The 12,409-nt window shown below is 47.1% G+C and overlaps 3 protein-coding genes across 3 annotated transcripts; 1 reads left to right on the plus strand and 2 right to left on the minus strand.

Annotated features, from left to right (window-relative positions):
- Positions 1–1,160: 1,160 nt before the first annotated feature.
- PtA15_9A700 (uncharacterized protein) lies at positions 1,161–2,611 on the minus strand (the record flags this gene model as incomplete). The annotated part of the gene is made up of 6 exons (XM_053172938.1): positions 1,161–1,374; positions 1,516–1,676; positions 1,749–1,958; positions 2,064–2,114; positions 2,191–2,339; positions 2,425–2,611. The coding sequence occupies 6 exons, from the start codon at positions 2,609–2,611 to the stop codon at positions 1,161–1,163; spliced, it is 972 nt and encodes a 323-aa protein (XP_053024128.1).
- Positions 2,612–2,646: 35 nt separating this feature from the next.
- On the plus strand, positions 2,647–3,496 carry PtA15_9A701 (uncharacterized protein; the record flags this gene model as incomplete). The annotated part of the gene is made up of 3 exons (XM_053172939.1): positions 2,647–3,069; positions 3,149–3,289; positions 3,356–3,496. The coding sequence occupies 3 exons, from the start codon at positions 2,647–2,649 to the stop codon at positions 3,494–3,496; spliced, it is 705 nt and encodes a 234-aa protein (XP_053024129.1).
- Positions 3,497–5,182: 1,686 nt separating this feature from the next.
- PtA15_9A702 (uncharacterized protein) lies at positions 5,183–6,458 on the minus strand (the record flags this gene model as incomplete). Its single annotated transcript, XM_053172940.1, has 5 exons — positions 5,183–5,268; positions 5,366–5,383; positions 5,476–6,006; positions 6,105–6,313; positions 6,388–6,458. 5 exons carry the CDS (start codon positions 6,456–6,458, stop codon positions 5,183–5,185), a joined length of 915 nt encoding a protein of 304 aa, XP_053024130.1.
- Positions 6,459–12,409: the final 5,951 nt, after the last annotated feature.

Consider the following 12,409-nt stretch of genomic DNA (forward strand, 5'->3'; position numbering starts at 1 on the left):
TTTTCTTCTTTCATGTGGAGATGATCATTACCATTTTGCCCCGCCCAGGTGATGAGAGTGCTGTTGAAAACCATGCGCAAAATCTTTGTCAAGAGTTAGAATCAGCAAGAGGATCTTTCTTAGAATCAATGTGTGATATTCCTCAGGCTGGGGTATTGGATCCCAAATCCAAGCCATCTGGTCATTTACAACCTGCAAAATCTACCATGATCAAGAACTTGGAAAACCAACATCAAAACAAACCATCTCTTATTTGGAACTTTTTGGAGCCCTGGATGGAGAAGCACTATGAATCACTTTGGGCTGCTGAGAAGATGCAATCAAGTGCTAAACTCAAGACAGAATTTAAATTTTTGTTAAACTCAATCTTCATCATCTCAATTGATAAAATTAGTGAAAAATATAGAAATCTAATTCCTGAAGTCATGTAGCCCCCATGTACATATCCTTCTCTGGAAAATTGAAACTCACAGGAGCATGCAGGATTGAGGAATTTTGGGCAATGCTTAGTTGGATTTTATTAAATATTAAATTGAAGGGAAATTAATTCATAGCGTGTCACTTCAGTGCCAACTTCCAAGTGTTCAACCAAACCCCCAGGCCGGGAGCAATAGTTTAGCTTGGTACAACTCCAGAATTCCTCAAGGTGAAGTTGAGGATACTCTTGCATGTATGCATAGAGTGCTTGGAGCTTAGGAGAGTGATTTCAACAGCAGATTCAACTGATTCACACTTGTGAGAGTGGATCAAAAATCTGCCTGGGACCCACCACAGCCTTTTACATGTAGAAGAGACATCACTCAAACAGCTCCATTCATGAGCCATGGGGTCTTGCCCGATTCCCTTGATTGGGGCCTATGGCTCTGGCAAAAAAGATGAGCCACTTATAAGTATCTATGTGTAAGCCCAGTCAGAAAAAGATGAAGTCGCGCTCATCTTATTTACAGTCTTGATCTTTTTCCTTGAAAGGAAATAAATAAGTCAGGAAAAGTAGAATTTGATTGAAAACATGAATACATCTTACACATCATCGACTGGATCAATGTCATTATAAAAAAAAAAAAAAAGAAAAAGAGAGGGGGAAAAGGTACGTGAAAGTTTTTGTAGGATGAAGGAAAGAAAAGATGATTTTTTGCAACGAAAAAAAAGGAAGGGATGAGCTATGGTTGGTCTTGTTGAGTTTGTTGATCAGCGGGGAGGGTTTGGTCGGGTGGTGGCTGGGGATCGTGATGGATAAGAGCAGTCCATCCGTCGATCTGTTTCTGGTGATCGGGTTGGCCAGGGTTATCTGAGTCTTGACTGAGCTGGTGCTGATCGTCAGCCGCCTCGTCTTCTTCCTTGATGACCTCCGAGACGACGTTACTGAGCTTAGTCCTACTAAACGGCTCAGTCAACTCGGTGATGTTGGCTGTGGTCTGGGGGGGCTGATGTTGATCTAGAGTCTCCTGGTTGTTGTTGCTGAGTGTGTTGATGCTGCTGCTGTTGTTAGAAGAGAAGTCATCTGCGATCCCTAACATCTCCCTCAGGTAGTCGTTCTCCCGCCGCAGCCGCTCCGTCTCGATCGCGCTCAGCAATGCATAATCTGATAGTGAGCCGTTCCGTCTGCCGACGTACCCTCCACTGGATGGGTCCCTGATCCGGGGCCTGTAGTCGATGACCGAGGTGGACTTGCGTCTCTGTTCGGGGTCGTTTTTCGCCGTTGTCGTGGTCGCCGCCGCCGCCGCCGCCGCCGCCGTCGTCGTCTGGGCCGTTTGCGAGAGAGTGGGTGGGGGTGGTTTGAATGGGTCTTGGAAGGCCACCGGGATTGGTGCGGCTGGATCGGTGGGGGAGGCGGTTGCTAGTTCTGAGTCGATGATGGCCTGCTGGGACTCGAGTTCGTCGACCTCGTTCAGGTATGGCTCTTCGCCCGAGAGTTCTCGCATGGCTTTTTGGATGAGGATCGATATGTTTTGGATGGCCTGGAAGGTGTTGGGATCTAGTTCGGGGGGTCGATCGGGAGGGTATGGACAGCTGATGTTCTGTTGATGTTGTTGTTGTTGCTGTTTCTCGAGCAGGGATAGGACGAGGGATTCGTAGTACTTGGTTAGTTCGAGTTCGTGTAGTTGGGTAGAATGCTGGTTGTAACATAGTAAGACATGTCAAATCAGTCAGTCTTCTGGTTGTAAAGAGATGGAGATGATTGCTGCATACTGCATGATTCCTGAATCGGGTCATGATCTGTTCGAGTGTGGTTTCGTGATCTTTGAGCAGGATGGTCAGATTGCGGTTCTCGTGCTGCAGGGTCTGGTTTTCGATGACCAGCTGGGCGTTCATCCGTTCGACCTCTGATTCGAATTGTTCTGTGGCAGACGAGATGGTTATGTGTCGGTTAGTGGGTTGGTTGGTGTGCTTGGATGGTTTGCTTGGTTTGCTTGGTTTGCTTACCCTTGCTGAGGTCGACATTGAATCGTTTGAGGGCATATCCTGTTCCGGTGTGGATGGCCTGTGTCTTGAGCTCGTCGGCCTGCTTCTTGAGCTGTTCGGTCTGTTCGCGGTTCTGGGTGAGCTGGGAGGAGAGCTCGGCGAGCAGCTGCCACAGCCGTTGCAGTTCGTCCTCCATCCCGCCAGCCATCTTGTCGTGGTTCGCGCTGAGGTTTCCGCCAGCTGATGACCCCGCACCGCTTCCCCCTGAGCTTCGTCCACTCGGACGCCGGCCGGGCCGAGCTGCTCCCCGCCGGCGCCAGCCTGCTCCTGCTCGACTCCATCCACGCCCCCGCCAGCTTCATCCTCCTCCACTTCCTCGCAGCCGCCCTCCGCAAACACCGCCCAGTCATCCTCCTCAACCTCAGCCAGCCCGCCGGATACTGGACCAGCCTCCTCCAGAAGCAGGGCATCCAGCCAGAGTCGGCCCAGTACAAGCACCTGCTCACCACCATCGACCAGCTCGAACAACTCGAACCATCCATCAAGCTCCAACAATCATCTCCACTGGTGATCATCGATGACCTCAGCTCGATCATCTGGGCGAGCGAGCGGCCAGCAGACCAGCTGATCGACGCATTCCAAGCATTCCTACCCGCCCAGCTCAAGGTAAGTCCACGCTCACCATAAACAGAAAACAGAAACAAAAAAAACTAAAAAAACTCATCCAAAATCAATGTTACAACAGTCTCCATTCTCGCTCGTCTCCGTCTTCCACCAAGACCTGGTCCACACAAACAAACGAGACCGAGAGATATTCAACCATCTCATCAACCGATACCACATCATCCTCAGAACGAGAGCATTGGGTGGACAGGGACGGGGTGAAGTAGGCAGATATAGCTGGTGTATGTAGATGCAGAGACCTCAAAACTGACACGCTCTTGCCACGTAGTTGATCATCCAGAGAGGACCGGGATATCTCAGCGATCTCAACCTGCCCATCACCCTGTCCAGCGAGCAAACCACTCAATACAAGATCACCGATAACTCACTCTCATTCTATCCAAAAGGCCTCGATAAGGCCTTCATCTAATCATGATCATCATTCTTCTGTTGTTTACAAGCAGCTCACATCCGAGCTTCCATGCAGATTTGCTTGGTGACCAGATCAATCACAAAAAAAAAATTATTTGGAAGAGAAGTCACTCGAAAGCTGCTCTGGTTCCAAAACTGCACCCATCTTTCTTTTTCATAACAATCTGGAGGAGGATGGCAAACAAACTCCACAGACAAAGAAAGAAAAAATATGAGATCTACAAGGGTGATTGAGAAAAAAGCCCAGTTTCCTCATTTACCAGGTCATGTGTGCAAAAAAGTGATCAGCCAATCCACCGCTGGAGCTGCCTCAACAGTGAGTCGAACACTGGACCTTTTGCTAGCGCACATACTAGGCAAACGCTCTACCACTGGGCTACTGAGGCTTGCTGCGCAGTTCGGGTCGTGTTTTGACTACCCCTAGGCATTTGGAGGATCTAAATAACCCACCTGGCTAAACGAGAATGTGAAGCGCGATGACACAGATTGTCAAAATGTTGAAAAGGCACCTTTAAAGTGTTGAATTTGAGCATGGATGTCATCTTGCAGGGACTTTATTTACTATGTTGATCGTCAGGAGAGAAAGAAATGAGACTGTCACAACAATAGCCCGGTTCACGTTGGGGCATTTTATGCCCCCGACTAAAATTGGTGTTGCTGATTGATAAAAAAGTAAGCTTAAAGCTTTTAAAAATGGCCGTGTGAGTCTGACTTATAAGATGCCGTATGGAGTAAGGCAAATGGGAACTGGACAAAACAGCCCCGTCGCTGATTAGCACTCGGCACTAGTCGATCCCGGTCTCCAAATCTCGGTGACATTGCTGACAAACTCCGGAACAACACTCACCTGGACAAAACAGCCCCGTCGCTGATTAGCACTCGGCACTAGTCGATCCCGGTCTCCAAATCTCGGTGAGGAAAAGATTTGGAGCCGGGGCGCGGGAATGTCCAGGCTAAGTAGCTGCCGCAGTCCTAACCCGGGGAATCCCCCGGGGTAGGATAAACTAAATACAGGATTATGGTTGTAGATAGTTTTTGTAATCTTGTAAACCGTGTTTCTGCCGCCTCTACTCTAACACAACTTTCAGCAAGAGCTGACATTAAACACGCATGATTCTAATTAAAATCTTGCTGGTCAAAGCCCAACGTGAACCAGGCTAATTCAGCGAGGCCAATTTACATCTTACTCTCGTGCTACAAGTTACTTCCTCTGCAAACCTGTTTACCTCAGGATTCAAGGTATCAACTGTCGCGATGTCAACAAAAAAAAACCCCGCGAAATGTTGAGCTGAGGATGAGTGTTATTGCAAGTGAACAATTATCTGGTGGGTTGAGGTAAATTCTCTGGAGGCGAGAAGGGGGGATTGATGATTTCCATTGAGGTGCCATCAACCCAGAGAGAATCTCAGAGAAACGCGATGTGAAAAAAGCTATGTCAAGTAAGGTAGAGAGGGGAATGAGGACAATGTGCCGAGAGATGGAGAAAAGGAAACAATGTATGACAATTCTATGAATATATAAACGTAAAAGACCGCTCGCTCTTTTTTCCTCCTACCGATACATTTCCTTCTTGGTTTTCATCCGATTATCAGTCTTGTAGGAGTGGAAAATAGAAAGAGAAAAGTCAGTCGGATGATGGCGCGGAGTGAGAGCGAAGAGACGATGGAGCGACATGCTGAGAAACTTACTTTCCCTCTTCATCATTGAAGTCGTAAGCTGGTACTTCCAAGTTCAAGGGAGCAGGCCCTCTACGAGCTCTACCGCTGATGTCTGGAATTGGGAAATGGAAAACAGATAGGGTTTAGAACTATATGTATCACTATTGCTTTTCAAATTGAATGATGCAAGGCTGCGAAGGATAACCAACCGTAGTGAGAACCGTGACCTGAAGAGGAAAAAGAACGCAAGGAGTGGGTGCGCAGGGTTCAATCTCTCTGATCTTTGGAAATTAAAGAGATAACTGCTTCGATGACTTACAAGGACAGTACCATCCACCAAAATCACCAGCTTCGCCGATCGGCACACAACCGAGATGGGTACAGACACCCAACATGACGAGCCACTCGGGACGCTTGGCTCTGTCCGAATCGGCTTGAGGGTCTCTCAAGGAGGAGATATCAACCGAGTTGGCTTCATCGATTTCAGCAGGAGTACGATGACGGATAAACACGGGTTTGCCACGCCATTTGATGATCACGTTTTTCCCCTCGGGGATATTCGCAAGATCGATCTCGACTTTGGCTAGCGCCAAGACATCGGCCGAGGCGGACAGGTTCGTCAAGAAGTCCGAGACTAACGATTTCGCCCCTGATGCGGTCACTAATCCCATCGATCCGACCATCAAGTATGAGAACGCTCGTCCGGTATCTTCAGAGACGGTCTTGTAGTTGCTGTAGTTCGGAACTTCTCGTGTATCCTGGAAGGTTGCTGACCCCGAGGTCTTCGGAATCATACTGGCCTTCGCAGTGCTCGTTCCGAATTGGCGTTGGTGAGGGAGTGTCGGGTTGGCTGTTGGTATAGATGTGATGAGATACCGAGAGGTTAGAGATGCATATGCCAGCACCCAATAGTCAAGACTGTGGTAAGATAAAAATGAATAGACTGACCATTCACTGGGGTTCGAGATGATAATTGGGCAATCGCACAAGCAGGCACATTGACTCGGGTGGCGAAGGAAGGGATGTGATAGTTATGACGATCTTTTATGCTCAAGGGGCCATGAGCGTCATCATGATGTTCGCCATGAGCGTCATGAGCACAACGAGCTGCGAGGTTGAGTCGGGGTGCGATCGGGATGCCTTTGGCGGATGTAGCCCTGTTTGTTGAGTGAAGGTACAAGAGATCAATCTCACCTAGACATCTCAGGATGGTTCGGGCAGTTGAGCTTACACGGTGGTTGGTAAGGTGAAGGACTTCCTCGATAGGCTAGCCCAGTTGGCAGTCAAGTTGTTGAGAACCATCCTTGACTCTTGGTGATCTTTCTTGGGTTAAGGGTTGTCTCGTTTTCGAAGTGTTGGCTAGTTGTTGATGGTCTTGAGGTTGTTCGGTTGGTGACCAGTCAGGTGAGTTCTATTTCTGGGCGCGGGTCTGACCGGGTGACACCTCAACCTCCCACGGCACCGATCCGATCGACCGGGGGATCCGGGTACTGACAAATCCGGCCACCGAAAAGCAATCTGACTGGGGACTCTGAGCGCTGCTCTCATGACCTCCAGAGGCTGGACGCCATGGGAAGCAGCCCTCCGGGCTTTCAAAAGCTAGCTGGATTCAGAGGGAAGATCAAACTGTTCACAGCCAAACAGAAGAGGGTATACAATGAAAACATGAGTGTGAAGTTGGACTCTGGTGCTGCATTTTATGATTGGGGCTTGCAGATTTATAATTGACTCCCAGAAATTAAATTTCCACCTCCCAAAAGTAGTGCATCTTGGGAGTACCAAATTTGGATATCCTACTCGACTCCCCGGGAACACAAATTGGTCCAAGTGTTTTTTGGGAGTCACAAGTTGAATTCCAAAAAAAGAATATGGCTCATGGAGTCAGAACCCCAATTTTGCAAAAAATGGCTGAAATCAAAACAATTATGATGTCTTTCTCAGGGGGCCCAAAGTGTAACAAAAAATTAAAGCGGAAAGAAATAACTCTGAAGAGCACACTGTATGGCATTAGCAAGGGGTGTGCTACTGTGGGTCCATTTTGACAGGTGTCCTACTGAGGCAAACTACCAAAACCCTAGCCGGGGTGGCCCAAAAATGTTTCCAAATGTTTCAAAGCTTTCCCACACAATACAGAAGCATTTTTTGCTGTGTGGAAGTGTGTTTTGAAGTGTGGACGTGGGTTTTGCCGCTGTGGTATACAAAATGAGAAAAATCAAATGTTTTCTCTCATAAGTATATTTTACTCATAAAGTGCCTCAAGATACAACCAACGGTGGGCCAGCCACGCTAACATTAGCGCTAGCGTAGCGCAGTGTCAGCTTTTTTAAGCTATGCTATGGCAGTGCTAGTGTTAGCGGCCGGATTTGCCCGCTAACACTACTAAGATAGATAAAAGTGGTTGTGTAGCGCTAGCGGTTTTTTTATTACGGCCGCGTGTTTTTTACGGCTGCTAGCACTACAATTTTTTCTGGATAGCATTAGCGTAGCAGTGTCAGCTTAGAAAAAAGCTACACTAACTTTTAGCGTAGCTTTTGTGTACGCTAATGCCCCCTGAGGAAATAACTGGGCAGAAACAGGCCAATTTTGTCCCCGTGCAACTACAGGGATGAAACTGGGCAGAAACAACACCCCAGTTTTTTCCATGCAGTCACGCAAATACAGGAAAAAACTAGCATGTTGTTTCTGAACAGCTTCTCCCGCCCTAGCGCAGTGGGGATATATTCCGCTACGCTACCAGGGGAGCAAAAATCTGTTAGCGCCTATCCCGCTACACTAACTTTTAGCGTAGCGGATTTTTTTCTGTGCTAATTCTTTTTTAGAGTTAGCGCAGAAAGAAAAGCTAAGCTACGTCTTGGTGTTAGTGGTGTAAAATACCTCTAACACTGCAGGAAAACAGGCATCCTGTTAGCGCTGCTGTGCTAAGGCTAAGTGGCCCTGTAGTGTAGCAGTCAAGCGTTGATACAACCAAACAGACCCCATAATCATATTATACGGCCAAACTTACCCTTAGTCCCCACTGAAAGCATAACTAGATCTCCGCTACAGTGGAAGTGTAACTGGAAGTGTAACTGCTGCTCTGCTAAACTAGAAGTTAGACCCTCTGGACAACCATTGGAACCCCTTTGACCCCCTTTCACACGCCTCAAGTCACCTTTCCTCACTATACACATATATACACATACTTTTCCCTACTTCATTCTATCCCCAGTGCCACTGCCTATATTATTTTGCCTTTGTTTTTTATCTGCATGACATCATTCAGCACTGCCCCTGCAGGTAGAGATGGCCTCTTGCACATGGGTACCCGCCTGAAAATTTGCAAATTTTCAACACCTGCACCTGCACCCACACCCACAGTGACAAGTACCCAGGTGCAGGGGTGGGTACCCGCTCTGATATAATCACTTCCCATGAGAAATCCCTCCCGGTCAGCAATACATACACTTTCTGACCAGGAGGGATTCCCACAGTCAGCAAGCTCATTGATGACTGGCAGGGGATCCTCCCAGCCATCGATTATATCAATGACCAGGAGAGAATCCTCCCAGCCATCAAGTAGATTGATGACCAGGAGGGAATCCCCCCAGCCATCAAGTATATCAATGACCGGGAGGTAATCCCTCCAGCCATTGAGTATATCAATGACCAAGAGGTAATACACCCAGCCATTGAGTATATCAATGACCAGGAGGTAATACACCCAGCCATCAAGTATATTGATGACTGGGAGGGAATCCTCCCGGTCATCTATATACTTGCTGACCCCGGGATTCCTCCCGGTCATCTATATACTTGCTGACCCCGGGATTCCTCCCGGTCATCTATATACTTGCTGACCCCGGGATTCCTCCCGGCCCTCCAGTCGAAGAGGTGCACATAACTCTTCAACTGGAGGAATCCCTCTGATGGAGGAGGGGTGTACACCTCTCTGACCGGAGGGATCCTTCTGGCTAAGGAGATCCCTCCGACCCATCTGGCTCACCAGGATGGGTGGGTACCCGTTTTTTTCCTGCCCAAAACTGAAAACCTGCACCCGCACCTGGCACCGGCCAGCAAGTGTTCCAGGTACCTGCTGGCGGGTGCCAGGTACACAAGGGCCATCTCTACCTGCAGGCTGTGCCCCCTCAGCTGAACTTTTTTTTGCATTCTAGAAATTTTTACCTCCACTTTTGTTTGGTTTCATTGCATAAATTGAGCACAGCCTCAATGATGTATGCACTCCTTGCATAAATTTTGCCCAGCTCAGGCCAGCTAAAAATCTTCACTCAGGGCTGACCTGGAGCTAAAATCCCTCAAATTTTTTTATAAAAATAGCTCTCTCCCACCACCCATTTTTGTTCCCCATTTTATTACTCATCAGTGATTCACTCACCACTGTGCGGCGTGTACTCACAGCACTTGCAACTTAGAACTATACTCATAAAAACCCTTACATACACCACAGAAGCAATATTATGGTTTCACTTTGAAAGTACTTTGGAAGGTTACTGCTTGATATTTTTAAACAAGAATTTGAATAATATTCAAAAATTATTTGGGACATATTCAAAAAATATGTGAAAACTGGTGTGGACCAGGGTTTGCAATGTCCCTACTGAATTGATTTTCATTCAATTATCATTTGAAGTGACTTTGAAGCTCCTTTGTAGTTTTGTGTCTGTGGTGTATCAATAAAAAGTCTTTATATGGTGTCTCAAAAAAACTCATCTTGAGCATACCACTCCTATCACCTTATTAAAACTTGCCAAGCCAAGCTGGGGGGGTCGTGTAGCTGGTAGTATAGAAGGGCAGAGATTGTACCTCCTTCATCCCCTTATCCATTCAGCAAAAGGGTTTCACAACTACTTTTGAGTCTTACATCATTTGGAATTTTGTTTCACCGTGCAGAAGTGTGTTTCACAGGCCACTACAGTGTGTGTTTTTCAGTTTTCAAAATGCATTTCCACACTGCAAAATGCATTTCTGCACTTTTAAATTATTACACACTGCAAAGTGCACTTTTGCACTGCAAAACACACTGTGGGGGACAGCTTTTCAATGTTTGGACACAGTTTTGGGGCACCCTGGCCAAATTTTTGGTATTTATTATTAGCAGGGAATCTGTTAGAATGGATCAAAATTACCACACCCCTTTCCCTGGTTCTCTAATGCCATGAAGAACAATATGCGCAACAGTGAGCCAATTTGATGTGTTACCTTATTTGGTTGCAAACATATAACACATGAGCTGTTATTTCTAAGAAGAAAACAGTTATTTTATTGATTTTTTTTGTCTTTTCAATACTTGACAACAGCTTACCATAATTCTTAGGCTGCATTGACAAATAAATGCCTGAGGCTGTATTGGCTGTTGTCAAGGGTATTTTTGAACCTGTGGATTTTATATGTACCAAGGGTGTAACCGCTGTGCTGCACTGACAAAAGCGGCACTGTTAGCGCAGCGCAGCGGTTTAGCGCTGACACCCAAGCCCAATCAGTGTTAGCGCAGCGCAATGGCCGCTGCGCTACCGCTGAATTCAGCAATCTAGCACTGACTCTCGCCGCCAAACAGCGTTAGCGCAGCGCTGGAAAGAGCGCTAACGCTGACAATTAGCAAAGCGCAGCAGGAAAACCTCTGAATGGCCGCTGACCACAGCTGACCGCTTTTTCGGCGTTCGCGCCCTGATTTTGCTGCGCCCCAGTAGCAGCGCTTACTATTGCCATAGCGGTAGCAGGGAGGAAAACATCAACCAACCCCTCTGCCAGCTCCCATTCTACCTCAAATTGCCTTTATCACCATGTTTGGGGCGCAGCAAATGCAGCGCGCTGACGCTGAAAAAGCGGTAAGCGGCCATGAAGCGGTTTTGCCGCTGCGCTGCCGCTGAATTCAGCGCTTTGACACTGATTTCATTGGCAGCGCAGCCGTTTGACGCTGATTGGCCGCTGATTTAGCGCGCTACAATACAAGTTTTTTTTCCGTTGAGATGAAAAAGCGACAGCGCAGCAACCCAACCGCTGATTATCAGCGCAACAACGCGGCCCCAAAAACCACTGTGCTGCGCTTTTTGCAGCGCAGCGGTTACACCCTTGTACGTACTCAATGGTGCAAAAAAACCAATAAATGGTGCAAAAAATCTAATAGATGGTGCAAAAAATCCAATACATGTATTGCATATAAATTATATTTGTATTTTATTTCTCACACAATACAATACACTGTATTTTTTACATTTTGTATTTCCCCTCTCATACTTAACATCTGTTGGATTGCCTTCCAAGGTTGTGAGTACACTTAGACAGTTAGGAATTGATGAAGTTGGGGCAGTGTGGTTAGTCCAACTCTGTGCAATGGGCTGGGAATTTTCTGCTTCCCAACCTGATGAACTGTTTTTTTTTTTTTTGGCAAACAATGGGCATCCAGCTTTGAGGAGATCTTGCATTTTATAGGAGACTTCTTTTAAGGACTCTGGATTTGATTCCTTCGCTGAATTCAAGGGACCAGGCGCAGGGGAGCTCGGATGCCTCTCAAGGCAGCTTTCTAGTTCACGAGCTTGATTTTCAAAGGATGAAAGAGACTAGCCGTGAGAGATGTGGGAACAGGGATCTCTCAGTACAACTGGAACAGGGGAGGGAAAGGAGATAGTGAAAGGGTGTCTCTTACCTAGCCGGGAGAGATATGGGAACAGGTATCTCTGCCGGCTAGGACGTGGAAGAGGACATGGGTTGATATAGTCTAAATCTTGTGACATCTCATTGTGAAACCCTGCAATGTGCGGGGGCTTCACACTTCTGGACTGGAGTAGATGGCTTAGGAGACAGCTTTGGTGCAAGTGGTTTCTTTGTAACGGGTGGCCTATTCTTGTCCTGAAATCCCTTGTTATGTTTGTGATGGGTATCTGGGCTGGCGGCATGCAAGACATAGTGATGAGTGGAATCCACATTGGGCTAAGAGAACAAAAGAAAGAGAAGAATTTTCAGAACATATATTAGATTGATAGATAACTTGAGCTTGAGAAAGTTAGACTGTATTTATTGTATTGGGGGGACAATGCAATACAAATACACTATGTAATAGAGATGGCAATTGGGAACCAGGTACCCGCGGCCGGTCCGGGTACCAGGTAGTTTTTTTCCTCAAGCCAGATACTTGTTACCGCACCTGTACCCATCTAAGAGGGTACTCGGAGTACTTGGGAGGTATACCGGCGGTACCCGCCGGCCAAATTATCATATCACGTTCAACAAGTCATGTATTGCTTTCACCCCTCTTCACT

This window comes from Puccinia triticina, chromosome 9A (assembly GCF_026914185.1).
Source record: "Puccinia triticina chromosome 9A, complete sequence".
Taxonomy (NCBI): Eukaryota; Fungi; Basidiomycota; class Pucciniomycetes; order Pucciniales; family Pucciniaceae; genus Puccinia; species Puccinia triticina.